The 19,108-nt window shown below is 39.4% G+C and overlaps 1 protein-coding gene across 3 annotated transcripts in view; it reads left to right on the top strand.

The window, feature by feature from the left end:
* The window catches only part of LOC111571714 (FERM and PDZ domain-containing protein 4-like), an 83,549-nt gene that overhangs the window by 7,303 nt on the left and 57,138 nt on the right, over positions 1-19,108 (top strand). The window contains exon 1 of one of the 3 annotated variants that reach the window (XM_055008634.1): positions 4,961-5,112. The exons of the other annotated variants lie outside the window; for them this stretch is intronic. Coding sequence (XP_054864609.1) covers positions 5,063-5,112 — 50 coding nt within the window. The 5' untranslated portion in view covers positions 4,961-5,062. Of the gene's footprint in view, positions 1-4,960; positions 5,113-19,108 lie in introns of those variants that run through there. 3 annotated transcript variants of the gene reach the window in all.

Raw genomic sequence — 19,108 nt, 5'->3', positions numbered from 1 at the left:
TGGAGGCTCAAATATGGAGCTTGTCAGGCTGAATGAGTCCAGCCACAGTACAGAGAAAACATGTAGGAAACAAATAATGGCTGGGTCGATGTACTGCAGTTATGATTTGGTTAGAGGGATGGTTTGAAATTAATGTCAAAATTTTACTGCATCCTGACGCTATCTGGCCAGAGGTGTACTCTCTGAACCCTTGATCGCAGTGTTGGGATCTAGCAATCACTCCAGTGGTGTCTGATATGTAGCATTTGAGTTTGAAATTTTGACCTTTGATCAAAGTATAGTGTTGGACCATCAGTTGAATTTGTGAGCATAGCTGGATATGTAGTGAATTTAAAAACTTGAGAGTTGAGGCCTGGCAGGATTAAACATTTGGATATGTAGTTACAGTAGACTAATACTTGAAAGATTCATTAAACCAGATGTGTCGGATCTGAAATAGCACATATTTATAGGGGAAATTGATTTCAGCCTGTCAGTCTGTTAATTAATAGTGCATTGTGACTAATTGGAAAAGTTGTAATTAAAGGTCCCATGTTGTGCCTTTTTTTGGCAAATTAATGAAAGTCTTACATGTACCCAGAATGTGTTTTTCCAATTTTTTTCTCAAAATACTTCACTTTCATTATGATTCTATAACTCACGGTTTGTTCTAAATTGTCTGTTTCTTAGTCTGTAGCTTTAAATGCAGCTAAATTGCTGCTGTCCTTCCCGTTTCAGGAAGAAAACTCTTTGCACCCAGATTGACAGCTTAGAACAGCTTTTACTTTACTGCTCCAAGTTTATAATGGCCACAAAAAACACAATAAAAATTGATTATCACCACATGGGACCTTTAAATGAAACAGTTCGGACATATGCCACCTGGGAGTGAGCTGTGTGTTGCATCAAATCCACTAGATGAGACACTCTGCAGGAGATGTGAATCATGCAGATGATAAGATTTGATGGCAGGTTATTGCTTTTGTTCTGAATTGAAATGACATATTGTATTTTTCCAGTTATTAGTCCATTGACCTTGAAATGAAATCAGTCATCTTGGATTTTGCATAGTGAGTCATTACCAATTTCCTCCTCCCTCCCCCCTCTGTTCCTTAATTTTATCTTCCTATATTCTTACGTTCTTTATATCCCTCCATCTTGCCTGCGTCCATTTATTCTCCCCATCATCTTCTCCCCCCATGAAGTCACATAACATTACATAAAACACAGCTCATGGCAGTAAGTGGATTAAATACAACTAAATTGCCTTTACTTAGGAGACTCTTTGCTTGCTTTTCTTGGTAAACAGACCTGGTTACATAAAGTCCACAAAGCCTCCAGATGGACACGACCGAGGTCCAGTCATTTGGCCAAGAGTTATTCCCAGCATAACATGCGCACAAAACACACACATACACACCTGTATGTGTTTGTTTTTAGGGCATTTAGGAGCTTATTCTCATCCCTTAATCCCATGTTTGCTCCCTACATGCTCACGTGCCCTTCTCCCTAACATTAACTGTCATAGTAACCTTAACCATACTTTAATTCGAAATCCTAAACCTCTGAGGCATGCTGGGTGAAAATCTGCAAAGACACATGACTAAATTAGTGCAAAAAAAAAAAAAAATATATGAAGTTGCTAGAATTTGTATGCAGCTTTTCAGGCTGCTTGGTGTCCATATCTGGAGTGAAAATGCTCGCTGGCTGATATCTGATATCAATATATGTTCCACTGTGTCAGCTGATATTTTAGCCTAACCTTAATTTTTTACCATGCTGCATATAAAATTAGACACACAGGGGTCACGACCGTGTCCAAATCAGTGGTCACGTCCCTGTAGACATGGCTATAGATAGCCTTGGCTGAGAGTCAGTACCAGGTGGCATCCCAAAGGGGAGCAAATGGAGTTCACTGAACTGGAATGTAAAGGGATAGCATCATATCTTATCATAATGTGACTTGTTAGGTTATGGGATATTATACACACCAATCATTCATCATTACCTGCCAAAACCGTTGTATCATGTTTTCAAAAGAAAGCTTAAATCACTGTCATTTTCCTTCAGTCACAAATTATGTCATTGTGAGACTGCGGAGCATTCATTTGCATTCTGTAATACAAAGAGACCGATGCTGCAGTGTACAAAAGCCAAATTCAGCTGTCAAAACAGTGATGTACTCACCCGCGAAGGGTGACTGTAGAGGACATCAGAGCGTGCAGTCGTAAATCTGCAGGATAATCAGACAGGCAGCACTTCTCGCAAGGCAGCTTTGTTATAAAGTTGAGTGTTTGAGAATGTGGGTGCCATATATCACTCTGGCTATCAAAGAAGTTTTATTGCATTAGGCTAACAACCCCTGCAACTGGCTTAACAGTGATTTCTGCCGTATCCGTTCCTCCCCCCCGAACGGTAAAAGTTGTCTTTTCCACCCTCCTTTTATTCCCTAACATCACTCAGACATTTCGAAACCCGCAATTGATCCTGACAGTAGAAAGCAAACAGTTCTTGCCTCGGAGCGAGCCAGCACAGCGTTTCAAGCAGCCATGTTGCTGAAAAACAGTCAAACCTGAAGAACACTGCAGATTTCTGATGACAAATTGTGTTCTACCTCTACTGGCTGATTTCTGAAACCTTGTTTTTCATGGAGAAAACACACTTCATCTCTAGCTCAACATGTTTTGTAGAAGCTGAAGACTTTTTTGTAAAGCCTGTATGTTCCACTTGCTTTCTCTATAGAAAACCCTTCTGCCTTCTGCAATTAGACCTCGCCTTTATGAACGTGATCCTTCTGCATTTGTACTCGATGTGACAGCTCAATTTTCAGTTGGTGTTCCTGCTTTTGCGCTCCATGTCCTGCTTTAGGCTCAGTGTTGTATTTAATGTGTCTGTGTGAATGAAATTTTGTCACCTGCCAAGTCCGCAAGAGTCCGCATGCATCCAAAAATGTCTGTCCATATGGCCAATGCGAATTTGACGCCAGTTTATTATACATGCATGGAATGGAGTCCTCCAGGTGGAGTGTAAAGTAGTCTAATAACAACAGCTCCATGATATCTGCAGCTGTACATGTGCATGTCTGCAAGGGCATATAATCAAAGTCCATCAGGAGCAAGTCTCGCCACTTGGCAGAAGTTTTAAGTTTTTTAATTTGTTTTTGGTGGTCAAAGGTCACTGTAAGGTTAAGTGAATGTGATAAATCAGGAGCGTCTTCAGGGAATTTCATTAAATCTGGCACAAACCTTGACTTGAGATAATCTGATTGTAATTTAGTGGTCAAAGATTTTTCACCAATTCATATGCTGTTGATGACAAAATTTCCAACAAATGTCGAAATAGATAAAATGATGAAAATGACATTTATCGCCAAAAGGTCAACAGTTAAGACTGGACGGACATGGATGTAAAATGCAGCCTGAATGACAGACAAAAACATAGTTAGACATGCTATGCTTAAATATAATATTGTTGCCTTTACAATGTTTTCAGATTTGATCCTTTTTTTGCTTATCTAATGTGTTTTTCTGCTCAATTTCAGAATAAAAGTCAGTATATTGAACTAATTTAAAAAAGAAATACCGTATCCAACACTATCTAAAGAATATTAAAAATCTGACTGACCAAATCCTGGCCATGCCCCCTTTTTCAGGTCCTTTTTAAAATTACTTTCCAGCTCATGAATGTTTTAAAGTCTGTGCAAGCTTTGCCCTTGAATTCTTATTTGTCCACATATGGATGCAGAGGGAGTGAAGATTAAGAGCAAGAAGTCTCCCTTCTCTCCCCTGTGTTATATCACCAAAGCCTGCACCCACACACACACCAGACACAGTTGATTTTATGCTGTCTTTCGGTAATTTCATGTATTTTCTGACAGAAAAGGGAGAGGAAACGTAGTTTATGTGATGGCGTGTTAATAAATGTTCCCTCTCACTCTACAAAATCAGATTTTATTGTCACCGGTCCTTGTTTTTCTCCTCCAGTGAGTCAGCAAGGACGAGCGCGCTATTATGTTGTGTCCTTCTGTTATTGTATACATCATTGTTGAGTTAATCTCATGATGGCTGCCGTGGACCCACAGGCACGGCCGACCTCTGTCTACTCTGACTAGAGAGAAATACATCATAACCATTGATTTTCACACACGTGCACACATATATACATCCTGCTGTATGTCACACATATCCAGGGTTTAAGAGTAGCATCAGGCATCTTGGTGTCTGAGATCTACACACACAGACAAATATATATATATATATATATATACACACACACACACACACACACACACACACACACACACACACACACACACACGTGCAGTGTAGGTCCAGCTGCTGAAGGCTGTGCTTAGTGGCAGCTCTGAAGTTGGCACACATCTGTTCATGCATTGATCCAGCCGCTCTGTGTGGAAGAGTCAGAGGAGGAAATGTGTGCGCTGAACATACTGTATAGCACACATCTTGTCATCTTGCTGATGAAGCCGTGTGGGGGAGGTTTTCCCAACATTGTCCCTTGCGATCTCATGCTGCATGACACTTTGTGCGTGTGTGCGTGTGTGTGTGTGTGTGTGTGTGTGTGTGTGTGTGTGTGTGTGTGTGTGTGTGTGTGTGTGTGTGTGTGTGTGTGTGTGTGTGTGTGTGTGTGTGTGTGTGCGCGCGCGTGCGTGCGTGCGTGCGTGTGTGTGAGTGTGTGCTGGTGTCCATGCATGTGTGTGTGAATGGACTTTATCCCTGCTGGCCCAGATGCCCCGGCTAAATCCATCACCAGCGGTGCTGCACAGCAGTGCTAAGCTGGAACATTTGGCACCAAGCTAGGAATGAAAAAAAAAAAAAAACAGGGACACACTCAGACATACACATATGCACACACACAACACACACACACAGAAAATTGAGTTTGGGGATTTTTTTTTTTTTAAAAGAGATTCAGAGGAAGTGGATTTTTTTTTAACAGAGGAGTTGGACTCAGAGCGGGACAGGAGTTCTTTCTCCGACGTTCTGAGCCTTTCGGTGGCGGTGGAGCTGGGGCGTCCATCCCACTCACTCCACCCGATCATTCCTTCACCTGTCCAGCTGACAGGATGGAGCCGTGTGATGACGATGACGAACTGGGGATGTTAACAGCTTTCCAGTAAGTTCTAGTGGTCCTTGTTGTTGACTTGCTTTGGTGTTTCACTCCCTGGACAGACCGTAAACTCTCCTCAGTGAGGAGTTTGTTGATGAACCTCCATAGTGGCTGATTGTAGGAGCCTTTTATGGGCCTCTGGTTTGGGGTCAAAGAATCTTTATTATTCTGGTATGTTATGTTCCAGGCCTGTTTTTCTGTAACTGAGCTTTTCATAGCTTCTCTTATTGATATTTTTGTTTTTTCCTGAACACATGATGAATTGAAAGTATGTGTGTTTTTGCTTGCAAAGGTCAGCTCAGCATTGTGTCTAATATTGAGCTGTGGCTGAATATTGGAATGTGAACCTAAACCACTGAAATGTTTTAGAGATGCTAATAGAGCAGGTAGAATACATGTGTTTTGTGGATGCATATTGTAATAGAGGATGCCCAACTGTGCTGTTTTACATCCCCAGTCAAACTGAACTGAAAAGAATGCAAAATGGCATCTTTTACCTTAATGAGATACTGTGTCTGCATGTGTTAAGTTGTATCTGACTGACTCAGCTAACATTATTGATAGCAGTCTTATAGTCAATCAGTAGGACAGTGGGTCAATATATAATTGATGGACTTTTGAAGTCCGTGAGATACATCTTGCAAACATTTCTTTTAAAAGTAAAGAAAAATATGATCATGTCTTTACAAATTCCATAATTATTTATTATGGAAACAATCACTTATGAATAAAAAATGATTGGATATCACTAAAATGTCAACTAAATAACCGTCCAAATTAATAGCAACCACCTTCTAATTGGCTGAACAATAATAAAATGAGCTTATTCAAAAATTGTTTTGATTGTGTTCTTTTTATTAAGTTGAGATAATCATGACGGATGTTTCTTTTTTGGCAATATATCAGATTTTATATGGAAAATAACAATTGTGTCTGTGTCTAAGAAATCACTGTCAACTAAGTTAGCATTACAAAAACACCTCTCAAGGAAATCACATGACCTGCTCCACATGATGTCATTTCCTCCTGAAGAAAAGACTGGCCAGACTCCAAGGCTTTCTGAGTTATTTAATATAAAGTAGTGTGTGAGTCAAGTGTGGATTTATGGCATGTCAACAGGTTTACTATAATATCTTTATAAATAACTTTCAATTTCAATTTTCCTCAATTGTATATAAAATATTGTAGAAGAATCTTTCTGTAAAAATGCCATGTGGTGTTTGGTTATAGGCGGTTATGTTGATTTAAGGCCTGAAAACAGCAAAAATGTCAACTATGATACAAAAAGTCCCACAATAATATATTGACCCCAATAATGTTTTTCTTCATCATCTCTTTGCCATCATCATTGCCGATCTAAGCAGACTGATGGATGCAACACGGGGCTGTCCACAATAGGCTTTAGAGCAGCCATATTGTAATCTTCCTCGCCGAATTGACGGCACGTGAGTCGCACGTTACATAAGGCTGAGGTGGGTCCAAGCAGCGGAGGAACCCGGGGCCTTGTAATTACTGAACACACTTAGAGATTACAGCATGGATTGACAAGGTTTAGCTCGCTGGCTGCTGAGAAGTGTGGCCATGTGTGTGTGTTTGTGGGTGGGTGGTCTCATAAAATATGATTTTGCACAATAATTTGAATGCACATTGCTCCCCTGACTGTGCACATAGAGTGTGTAAACAGAGGCTGCGTGTGTGTTGTAGACTGTTGGGTTTGTGAGTTTTGCCTCGCTTGTGAGTAACTGAGGCTCAGGAGGGGATTTAATTGTTTTAATATTGTCCCTTCAGCAGCCGGATAGCGTGCTTGTGCTGAATGATTGTTGTTTGTCGTGATAATCCACATATAACCCCCACATACATACAAACACGTGACTTATGGTCTTCTCAGTTAAACACTTTTATTTTTGAGCCTTCTGTTGATTTGTAGTAAACATTTAGCAGTGATTACCTACGAAGGTTGTACGTCAAGCGTCATTTGTTGCTACGGGGGGAAAAAGACTGTAGAGAAGCTCAGCTAATAGAATGTTTCTGAAAAATTATTGGCAAGTGAGCAGAGTTTACAGGGTTTTTCAATTTACTTGGTAAAAAAATGGGATAAATAGCTATAAAATACTATAAATAACCCATTTAAATATTAAGTCAACCGGACAGATATGGATTAACAGTTTTAATAGTTAGCTGTGCAACAACTAATTGGCTGAAATAGCTGATAACACAAACACAAAGTTTAAATTGTTAAAAATAATAGATAAAGAATTGAAATGATTAGCAAAAGGCATGGCTGAATGGTTGCAATTGCTTAGTGTGAAACAAACTTAATTGTTAAATTGCTCAGACTCTGGGTAGTTTATTGGCTGAAACAGCTAAAAGTGATGTCTAACTTGTTGAAATAGCAAAAATCAAACAAAACGAAATGGATAAATGGTTGAAAATGCTAAAAGAAATGGCAAGATGTTAAACTATTCAGATAAGAGTGCTGGATAAATGGTTCAAATAAAAGAAAGTAATGTGTGAATGGATCTACTTTTGGACACACTGTTAACATTTAGACTTCTCTTAAATCTCATAGTTAGCTGAAAAGATTTTCTTCGTGTTTCCAATGTAAAATACTTTAAATCAAAAATCTAAAATTTAAAACTTGTGCAGTGACCGTGAGAGAAAAACAAAAAAAAGTAGGCATGAGACGCCTCTCTGTCTCCCTTTTTCTTTCTCCCTAAGCATAAAGCTGTGCAGCTGCTGGTCAGCAGTAGGTTGTGGGATTGAGGAAGCGCCAGATCGCAGCATCATTGTTGAAGGATTACAGCAATGAGGTGATAGGTCATTGGCCAGGAAACATGTGGCCCAGAAAGCAGACAAATGAAATTTGATTCAGACTTCGCTCTGCTGTGTCAGACAGACAGACAGACAGACAGACAGGCTGGCAGGCTGGCAGGCATGGACTGATTTCTCTCAATCTCTCCACCTGCTGTTCCTGGTTTTCCAAACCAAAGATATTGCAAATATTTGAATGTTGACTCAGCAGCTGCAGAAAGAGTGAGACAAGTAAAGTCAAGTGGATCTGCTGTGCTTTTTTTTCATTACTGTTGTGTTGCTGAGGGCTTGGACCAAATTTGTAGCCACTCTCAAATGTAAGTAGAAGAAATAAGATGACAGCTTTACCTTTAGTTGTTATTGTTAATGCATATGCATAAGCAAGAGAGTGCTTATTTAGTGATGCAGACCCAAAAATAAATGCATTCAAGGCTGCAGCTCTCACCTGTGATTCTGTCAAGATGTATAACCGAGATATAAGGAATGGAGGCATTTTTTCATTTCTTCTCTGTGATTACTCTTCTGGGGTTAACAGTGCATTTTTATCTCCCCAAAAAATCCCCTGGGTGTTATCTTTTTTCAAACATTTTCCCCACATTTCTAATCTCATCGGACTCATACATAACAAGGAAATTAGATTCTGAGGTATTACAAACTTTCTATCATAAAATTTGAATGTGATGAAATTTAATGGTTGCATGTAGACACGGATATTATGTTTTTGTACATGAATGAAACAAGACATCTTTGCTGCTTTGTTAAAAGCCGAATCCAATTCTTACATTCTCAAACAAGGCCAAAGACGCCGCGTGCTCCTTCTTTGGTTCTAAAATTTAGCTGCTCCACCTTGTTTCCCTGCTGCACTGCAGGATGTTTGTGCCCGGATTGGTTGGGTCAAGCTGGACGGGGCCTCCAGGCCAAATCGGTCATAGGCCGATTAGTTTGCTGGCAGGTGCTCAACGTCTAGCCCTCCTTTTCTTCCTTTTCTGTCCTGTCAGATGGAAATTTATGTAAATTCCCGCTGCTGGCCAGAGAAAGCCAACATAAATGATTTGGGAGGCACACAATCACCTACTTGGCTCCACCGATTCTGATTCCTCTTTGGAATGAAATGTACAAAACACGCACAATAACATATAAATATTCCAAATGCAAGAGTTTTATTTGTTGCGGTTTCCCAAAAAGTACACAGCGGGGTTGCAAAGCAGGTTACAAACAGAAATGGGGTGTCAGTTGGTGGATTTGATCTGCTAGCAAATGTCAACTACCTGCTGCTGTTTGCATCCATATGTGGCAGACTTTGGGACTTTTAAGGTTTCAGGCTGTCAGAGCGGTGCCAATCTTCCTTATATTACAATATCATACAGCAATATATTACAATAAATGCCTAAATTTAACCTTAATTAAGAAGAAAAGCAACCTCTTGTCCTTTCCTTCCCTGACACAAATGTAGTAATGCATGTTGTGCTGACATGCTGCTTAAAAAGCAGATCACAACATTGACCAACAAAGGCCAAACCATCAATACCACATTACCAAAAACTCAGTGTGCGTGTGTGCCGCATGTTGGCAGGTATTGACCAAGCTTCAGCGGCCTGTTTGCTTGTTATTCTCAGTTGCCGCTTGTTGTTGTGTATTTCCTCCGTCTCTTTGTGATTCACGCGGTGGCTAATAGGAAGCAGATGATGATAATCTCACTGGGAACACCACTTATCGCACAAACACGACATCCATAGTCTGGACATGTTCACCAGACGTGTCGCACTAAGTGGGGGATTTATGGGTGCAAATCCGTCATCTGTTTCCAAACAGTCCGAGATCTTTTCATAAATGTCAGATGAGCTAATGTGTAAATCCTTTAATGACTAAATGCAGATGTGGCAGCGACCCGGCCAGCGAAGAAACATGTACATTCAACAGGGTTATCACATGATGTTTATTTCCGCACTCCACTGTGGCGTACTGTGACATTTAAAAGCCATATGCCACTCAGTTGCATATGGGCTGTGTTCCCTTGCATGTTAAATGACCAAAACAGATGGATGAGATTTGAAACAACAAGTTCCCCTTCACCCTTAGCGCTTGTTTTGCTGCATTTCATTGTCAGATGCAATTTTCATGACAAATATTTTGTTGTAGAGTCGCAGTTGAGGTGTAACGCTGAAGAACTGCACTTCTTTTCAATTTTCTCGTAGACTTGACATAAAATTCCGCATCAGTGAGCCAGCAGCAATAGCTGACAGTGTTTAAGGTGTTTTATACCCAGTTTTCAAACTCAGTATTTGTGAACAGGCCGTATAATTGACAAAAAAAATGACCTCTAAAGCAAGCTAGAAGGATAATGCTGCTCTACTTTCTCTCTGCATTACACTCGTGCTTTTGGTGAAATATACCAGAAATTGAGGTTGACGTGTTCATTTGTTTTGAACTTTAAATTTCTTGGTAAAAAGTCGGGTAAAAAAAAAAGTTTTGCTCGAGAAATAGGCACTCACCAGTCACATGAAATCTAATGCAAGCCAATGCAACAGCTTCTATTTTTTCAGTTTTATGTGCACATTTTTAAGTTGCAAGTGAAAAAATGCTCATTTATTACAGAAAGTTCATAAACAACAGAGTAATATCTCATAAGATCTTTCAATTTTTTATATACTCAATACCTCTATATTCTTAAAGCATATGTGGTCTCCTTTATCATAACAGAAAATGCCAAAAAAAAGTAGTAAAAGTAGACTTTATGGGAGAGCTGTTGTATTGGATTGCATTAGATTTCTCTGAGCAGTGTATCACTGCATTAATGGACTCACTTTAAAAAAAAAAAAAGCCTCTCAGAGTCTATATCTTAATCTTGGTTATCCCGATGAAGCTGTCTTCATATTTGAACATCGGGTCTAGTTGTCTATGTCCTGGACTGTTTGGAATTGACAATTAACGAATGAAATACAATTATTTGGATTCAATTTTACTTTAAGTCCCTTTCTAGTTATTGATTAAGCCAGTCAGTGCTCATGCCCATGTATCAGTTACAAAAAATCTGCAGTTTGTTTTGGTTTACCTGCTACTGCATTGCAGTTATTGTTGCAGTCTTGCAGCGTTTCCATCTTTTGTACTGTTGGAATGTACCACCCCAACCCAAACACAGCTGAACAAGTAAAAATTGCTTTAAAATCGCAACACACAAACAAAAAAACCCCACCACAATGCAGCCTCTCAGCTTCTGTTCCAGAAAAATCTGTTATTTATTGCATCCACTCCTGCCCAGAACACTTCCACCATTACTCCCACTTTTTCTCTCGCATCACTGGGAGCACTGCCCAGTTATGTTCAACAAAACTGGGACTGTGCCCGAGCAAAAACAAAACAAAAAAAAAACTCTTTTGTTGTCATACATTATTGGTCATTCGCCCGGTGAACACACTGTTAGTCCCAACATTCAGTATGCTTTAGTTTCTGACACATAAACTATTGCTGCTCTGCTGGAAATACCTAAAATCAGTATTTCCATTTGATCAAGCTGGTTGACTGGGGTTATTTTCCACCAGAAATGTCTCTTATATCATGTAAAGGAATCAACAAAAAGCTGCTTCTCCTCTGAGACTTTGTATATAAGCATGCTTGTTTGTGTGTTTGAGTGTGTTTGGCAGCCGGACTGTTAGCTTTTGCCGGTCGCCTCGAGAAATGTGGCTCAAAAAAAAAAAAAAAAAAAGAAGCACATCTCTCGTCAGCATTCAAGCTTAGTGAGTGTGTGCGTAATTAAATGTCACACTGGGCTTGAAGAATAGCTAATAGCCTTTAATCAATTTGTTCAGACTATGTGTGGGCGCCCGTCGCTGCATTTCGATGCTGCGTGCATGATGGAAACATGTGCCCTCCCATCAAATATGTGCTCCAGAGGGAAGATGTGATTTGTTTATTTATTTAGTTGCGTGGAAGATTTGCGTGTTTTTGCAGCCGATGCATAGAAGCTCAAAGGCGTCCGGCTACAGCTTGCTAATACGCTGCAAGGTGACAAATAGCTCCTGCCATTCCCCCCAGTTCTCCTTATCTGTTAAGAGTCTGCGACAAGCTCCGTTATTGAAGAGGGATGCTTAGGAAGCTGACAGCGTGAGGCAACGTGGTAGGAAGGGAAAGCAAGACCTGAGCCAAATGTTTTATTTGTTTAAGCCCGCGTGGAGCAGTCGGCGTGTTTTAATGCCTCAGGAACAGTCTGCGGCGCTTCCAGGTAGATAAAAGTGTGCCAGATAGATTAAAAAACTCTGCTGCTCTGGGAGAACATGAGACAAAGTTTAATATACAAGCAGGAGTTCTCAAGGGCCTGTGGAAAAAGTTTAACATCATGAAAGGTTTAAAAGTTGTTTTGCAAATTTTTGCAACAAGAAAAGACAGTGGGGAATATTTTAATCACACTGTAGCACCAAGTATTTCATAATAATAATGTTTCAGAGGGTCTTTGTGTGACATACATATGAGTTAAACTTACTGTAAGTTAAAAAGCATCATTTCATGTAATTTTGGCATCCACTGGGGCAAAACAAACCAATTTCCAAAGTCCTTTTGGATCAAATATGATCAACTGTGATGTTGCTGCCTTTGTTTTGTAGTGAACACTTGACATGTGATGGGAAACGAGTGGAGAGAGGGAAGGAGATGCTCGACTTGGGAGTTTGCAATCACAGTACTTGCCTGTAACTAGGCCACCAGGGCACTCAGCTGTGCTTTTATTTTGAAAAGGCTTATGTAGCACAAACAGCAGAGTACTTTCAGACAGTCAGCTGTTGTTTTCAGTGTATAAAAATGTTAGCGCTGGCAAGGTGAGAGAGAGTGTTAGCAGCTCCTGGGAATGTGCACAGCTATTTACTACTGTTGTTGTTTACTTTTACTCTGGTTCGCCATGGCAACCACAGAAATGACATCAAGATAAACAGTGAGGAAGCTGATTATTGTTGATTCTAAGGTCCCTTAATTATACACGTTCACTTGTGGTTGAACAAACTGTGTTGCTAAAACAGCTTATTGTAGGAAAGGTATATATGTCACACAATAAGGAGAATAAGATTTATTTTCATTGTTGATTAATCGACAATGTTTGTTTGGTCAACAAAACGTCAGATAAATGTGAAAAGTCTCAGTCAGTGTTTGAAGGAGTCCTTAAACGTGTTTTTTCCCACAACCTAAAGATATTAATTTTACTGTCATAGAGGAGTAAAAATAAGAAGATATAATCTGAGAATTTTGACTTTTTTAACTATTAATTTGACTAATCGATTAATCTATGAATAATCGCTGCTCCTGTCTGGACCAAAAAATAATGTTTATGCTCAGCATCTCATATTGTTAGCCATGTCTTCTATTTATAGCTGACAACATTCTGTTTCGCTTTAGGAGAGAGCTGCGACAATTATTCTATTATTATATTACTTGAAAAAAACTTTGCATCTAATTTAGGTAATTGATTAATTATCTTTTACTTCTTTTTCAAGCAAACATGCAAAAAAAAGCATGATGATTCTTGACTTTTAAATCAAACAATATGTTGCTTTTCTTCAGTTTTCATGATGTTAGATTTAATTTTTGTGCATTTTGGACTGTTGATTGTACAAAAATAGATATTTATGTTCATTTAAAATCTCCCCTTTGTTATGATGCTTTATAAACAAACAATTGAATGATGAATCAATGAAATGCGAGTCAGCTCACAGCAGAATATAGAAGAAAAATACTGAAACGTGAGGCAGTTTTGCAATATTTTATTCTCAGTTACCCAAAACTGGTCAACTTCAGCCAGTCAGTTTCTTGTATCCACAAAAACTGAATTGTACGAAAGGCAGTTTTAGTCAAGATTAGTGCAAATTTAATGTGGATATATACCAAAAACATGAAATGTGTGGAGTTTTTTCAATAGAGCATATTAAAAGCATTTATTTAAATGACTCCACCTGCATTTGTAGACCTGGTGACAGCCAATACTGACTTTTTTATCTAGAGGCCACTGAAATGGCCCATATATTTACAGTTGATTGAAGGTCATGTCACTGAAGCAGCTCTCCTTTTTCATGCGCTTTCCATAAAACACCAGCTGTGACCCTCCCAAATCTCTGAAGAAACACTTGATCTCGACTAGCCGTGCATTTATAAAGTATATCAGCATTCCTCACTTCTCCCTCTCCTCCTCTTTCCTTCTCCCTCACCTCTTGTTATATAATCCCTCCCCCTCTGAGCCTCCACTTGCCCCTTTCCCATCTTTTTCATTCATCACCTTCAATCCATCACACCTTCCAGCCCTTCTGTTTCGAGTACCTATCCATTTATCCTCCCTGACCTTTTTCTCTCTCCCTATATATACATCCCCTCCTCCCCCCTTTTATTTTTATCAATCTAGTCTGTTTCTCCCCTCCCTTCCCGTCCCATCCCTCGCTTTAGGGTTGTCTGCCCTACCAGATTAGGCATGTGTCATAAGGAAAAGACTGAAACAGGGAGATTGCCAGTTGGATTAAAGGGGGTGCTGGAATGAAATTCTATGATCTCATTGTTTAGACGAGTCACATAAAGTTGTGTGTGTGTGTGTGTGTGTGTGTGTGTGTGTGCATGTGAAGCGTGGCGTCGGCTTTATCCGCTGTAATGACAGGGACCCGGCCAGGAACGCCCTGGCCTCTGCAAAGCGCTGCATGCTGGGAAAGCAATGCATGTGTCTTTAGCGTGGAGTTTGTAGAGTGATGATTTGACTGATACGATTTTATTGCTTTTCATTTATCATCGTGACTTTTGACAGCGTATTAAATTACTTTGTGCTTGTGGGTTTGGTTACAGAAAGTCAACGCTGCAGCGCATTCAGGTTTACATTCTGTTCAGGTAATATTGAGATTGAGTACCTCATGCGGTGCCGTGACCTAGTAAAGCAGGGAGTGACGCGACGATATATTTGAAAGAATGTGATGCGCCCAAAAGCAAGGGAAACAAGCAGTTCAGTATTTCACACCCTAATCCACTGTGTGCATCCGTTACGATTAACACCTTTTAAAATCCTGCATTTTTACATGGCTGTTGTTATTGCAGTGCCTTTATGATACATATTACACATCCCTGTGCTTGTGGATCATGTAAAACGTTAGGTTTTGTATGGGTTTTATACGATTTAAAACAAACTTTGCCGCTAAAGCTAGCTTAATTAGCACACGTTATGCAATTGTAGTTTTGTTTTGTACGGGTTCTGGGAAATATATTTAAGTCATTCAATTAAGTAAAAGTAGCAATATAAAACAATAATTTGCAATAAAATGTACTTCAAGATGCCTCCTGTCAGTGTCAATCTGAAGCAAACTTTTAAAATGTTAAATGTAAAGTGTGATCAGAAGATGGTAGTATAAACCAAAATCATAACAAGTTCTTCCGACAGCCATTTTCCAATAACTTTTTCAAATTAAATACTTAAAAATGTGCAAACAAAGAAATGTTAATGGTGCATTCACACGTATGCAGTATTGTAATGAAAAGAAATGCCACATAAACTCAATATCTGACCTCACAATGTCCATAACCTTTAAAAAAAATGAAAGCAAAACCTGAAAGATCATCGTCTTGTGAAGTGAAATCTACAAAAACATATTCTCTTTGTCCACCAACACAAACTCATATCAGATAATTCATAGAGTGCACTACACAGGAGAGCGGATGTTTGAAATGGGTTTTATTGACTCTGAAAATTGTTCACACAAAACACCACCGAGACCTATTTGCATGTCACACGTGACGGCACACCAATCAAACAATTCTGGTGCCATATCACGGCCAACCTCTCTCGTGTTTTCAGCTGCCACATCCCACCTCTGCCCTGATAAAATATTCTTTATCACCAGGGAAGCCATCCTCCTGAGCCAGAAATCAAAAAACACAATATCACATGACTAATCGAACACATATCAATGGAAAAAGTAATTAAAAACACTCTATTTTCAATAATAAAATATATAATACAACCAAACACTACCAGTTGTCTGTAATCTGTCCCTCCCTCCTCTGAATTCCTCATTCAAACAACCATTTACATTGCTGTGTGTACTTACTGCTTGACCTCTTATGCATATATGCTTTTATATTCCATTCAAATACAGAGCAAACATCCCATCCATCCATTATCTATACACTGCTTAATCCTCACTAGGGTCGCGGGGGGGCTGGAGCCTATCCCAGCTGACTCGGGCGAAGGCAGGGGACACCCTAGACAGGTCACCAGTCTGTCACAGGGCTACATACAGAGACAAACAATCACTCTCACATTCGCACCTACGGGCAATTTAGAATGATCAATTAACCTCAGCATATTTTTGGACTGTGGGAGGAAGCCGGAGTACCCGGAGAGAACCCACGCATGCACAGGGAGAACATGCAAACTCCATGCAGAAAGATCCCGGGAAAGCCGGGACGCGAACCAGGGACCTTCTTGCTGCAAGGCGAAAGTGCTAACCACTACGCCACTGTGCAGCCCTCAGAGCAAACATGTCATGGTTATAATTTTTATGATTATTACTTCCTATTTTCCGTCCACCCCTCTGCTTTTCTCACTGTGGCAAATAGTATTAGACTTAGCTTGATTACCATGGCCTCTATTGTTGCTGCTGTTGTTATTGTTATGTCTATTATTATAATTTTTGGTATTAAGAATCTGCTAAACACTCTATCTCTATCATGAATCCAAACCCTCACCAGTTCAGTTCTAATTCCTCCCTTTATTTATCTGTTTGTTTATTCATTTTCTCACTGGTTGTTTCCTTTCTGACCTTTGTTCTACTGTCGGCTTTTGTTCTGTCTTGATTACACTCCTGTGTCCCATCTCCTAAATCTTTGTTTTGTATTGTTACACTTGTATTCTCTTCACTTTATTGAATAAACAAATAAAATTAGCAACTAAAATTGGACAATTTGTGGAAATCAAGCACAAGATACTCACATTTATACTTGTATAGTGCAGTGCAGTAGTTGGGTAAATGAGTTACTTTCTACTGATTTCTGCCATAATTTTTTTCAAGATTTCAACTGTTGGGAATGATACCACTGAGCAGCCTTGGTGGAGTACTGCACTCTCTGAGTGCTTTTCTTCTTAACAAGGTGCCAGAATTTAGCCTTAACCAGGTGTTTTCTAGTTACCTATACCTTCAGAATTCTGCAGTTGGCCTTCAGCCTTCAACTCCTCCCACTGACAGTAAAAAAGACATCACACTTCATTAACTGACACAAATCGTTGCCAGCGTAAGTAATCTAGGAAGGAACAGCATCAGAATAGAGACGAGTGAGATGTGCAGTAAGCGGCTGTTGCAAAAGTGACAGTGATTAATGTTTGAGCAACAACTCTCAGAGGCTTAAAGACATGTCAAAGTCATCAAGGTCCACTTGTAGAACAAATATAGTCTTTTGATGTCATTATCAGTCATCACCTAATCAGCCAGGTGTTTTCTAGTATGATGGAAAAGCTTCAATCAGAACATTTTAAGTGATTTTTTTTTTTGTTGTTGTTGTTGTTCGTACAACGGGATGGTTATTTTGCTGAATATGTTGCACTTTTAAAGGAAGCAATACAGATACTTTAGACACACACACACACACACACACACACACACACAGCTTAATGATTAACTCTACCTGTGTGTCAGCCATCACAGTGAAGGAGCGCTGAATGCCAATGCGGTGTGTAATAATGCGGCAAGCACGCTTTTGTCTTTCGGAGTTTCCGCGCACCCGCATACGGTCGCTCACACGACAGTGTTGACCTTGGGCTATATTGTTATTCATTAGTGGACAGAGGCGAGCATGCTGCCTTTTCTCCTCTTATCTCTTCAGGACACAAACCAGCAGTGGGATGCCAGTGGCGTTCCTATCTGTCTTCACTGTAATAAGCATCGCTGTTTTAAATCAGCCGAGTGGCCAGATCAGACAGCAGCCTGGGAAGATAAAAGGAAAGGTCCTGCTGTCCTGTCCATCAGGTGCTTTTCTTTTTTCATAGACCAAATAAGGTGATTTATCATGCTAAGGGGTTTATCCACACTAACCAACATACTCTTTTGACATAGATCCAAAGACTGTCTTTTGACTTGTCATACAGTTCATACTCATCAATCATTCCAGCAGATAACTGTTTGGATGTTTGAGAGCAAATTTTTAGAGGCACTATTAGAACTGAAAATCTCGTGTTTATGTCTTTAATATCAGAGTCAATGAGCCTCTTGCAAGATCTTTTCTGTATTTGTATCCTAAATCTCACCCACTTCCTTAATGTCACCTGTACATGGTCTCCAAATTGCCATTTCTTATAGTATTATTTATTTTATTAATTGGGTAACATTCACAAAAAGCAATTTTCCAAAAAGTTACGAAGTTAACTGGTGAAGACAAATAATTTTGCAATTTCGTATCAGACATGACGATGAAATGAGATGACATTAGAGACTAAGCAACATCTTTCTGAAACAAATAGGTCCATGACTAATATGAGAGGTCATGGATAAATTAAACAACAGAGAATGCACCTTTTGGGAAATTTCCACAGTGACTCTGAGTTTGACAGATTTTTCATTTGCTTTTAAATGATGAAATCTGAACAAAACAAAGAAAACTTTTGGAAAACTACTTTTTCTGCATTTTTCTTTCATTTTTTTTATTCACAAATATGTGCCACTTTAGACGGCATCTATACTTTTGAATAGCTCTTGCATGAGACCTATTTTTTTGTAAGTGACAAGAACTAATGAGGTGCTGTCAGAAAGTTTAGCCTTCACCTATAAGACGCGTACATGATTTAAATGTAGCTGCTGTCGTGTTTGAAGTAGTCTTCTTCATTATGTTGGTTGGATCTCATAACATTACAATAGAATTCAGCTTTAAAACTCTGAAGACGAGTTTGTGTTAAATGTCGAACGAAACGATAAGCATGGTGTTGGTCATGCTACTTATCCAATGTGCCTTCTTCAATCTTGGAGACTGCAGGCTCTTCCACTGAAAACAAACAGCAATGACAATGTCTCCATTCGATACTGTATAAGTTTTCAAGTGCTGATTATAGACGATAAAAGCAGAAACTTCTTAAATTTTTCTTCTGTTTATCTGTTGTTGTAGTATGAAAACTTGTATTTCATAATGCACTCAAAGTTTGCACTCAGACTCCCCCTGAGATGGAAAAGTTGGGTGGGACAGTCACAGGAGATAG

Source organism: Amphiprion ocellaris, chromosome 24, assembly GCF_022539595.1.
Source record: "Amphiprion ocellaris isolate individual 3 ecotype Okinawa chromosome 24, ASM2253959v1, whole genome shotgun sequence".
Lineage (NCBI taxonomy): Eukaryota > Metazoa > Chordata > Actinopteri > Pomacentridae > Amphiprion > Amphiprion ocellaris.
The sequence above is the reverse complement of the archived record's forward strand: the minus strand, read 5'-3'. Positions and strand labels throughout refer to the sequence as shown.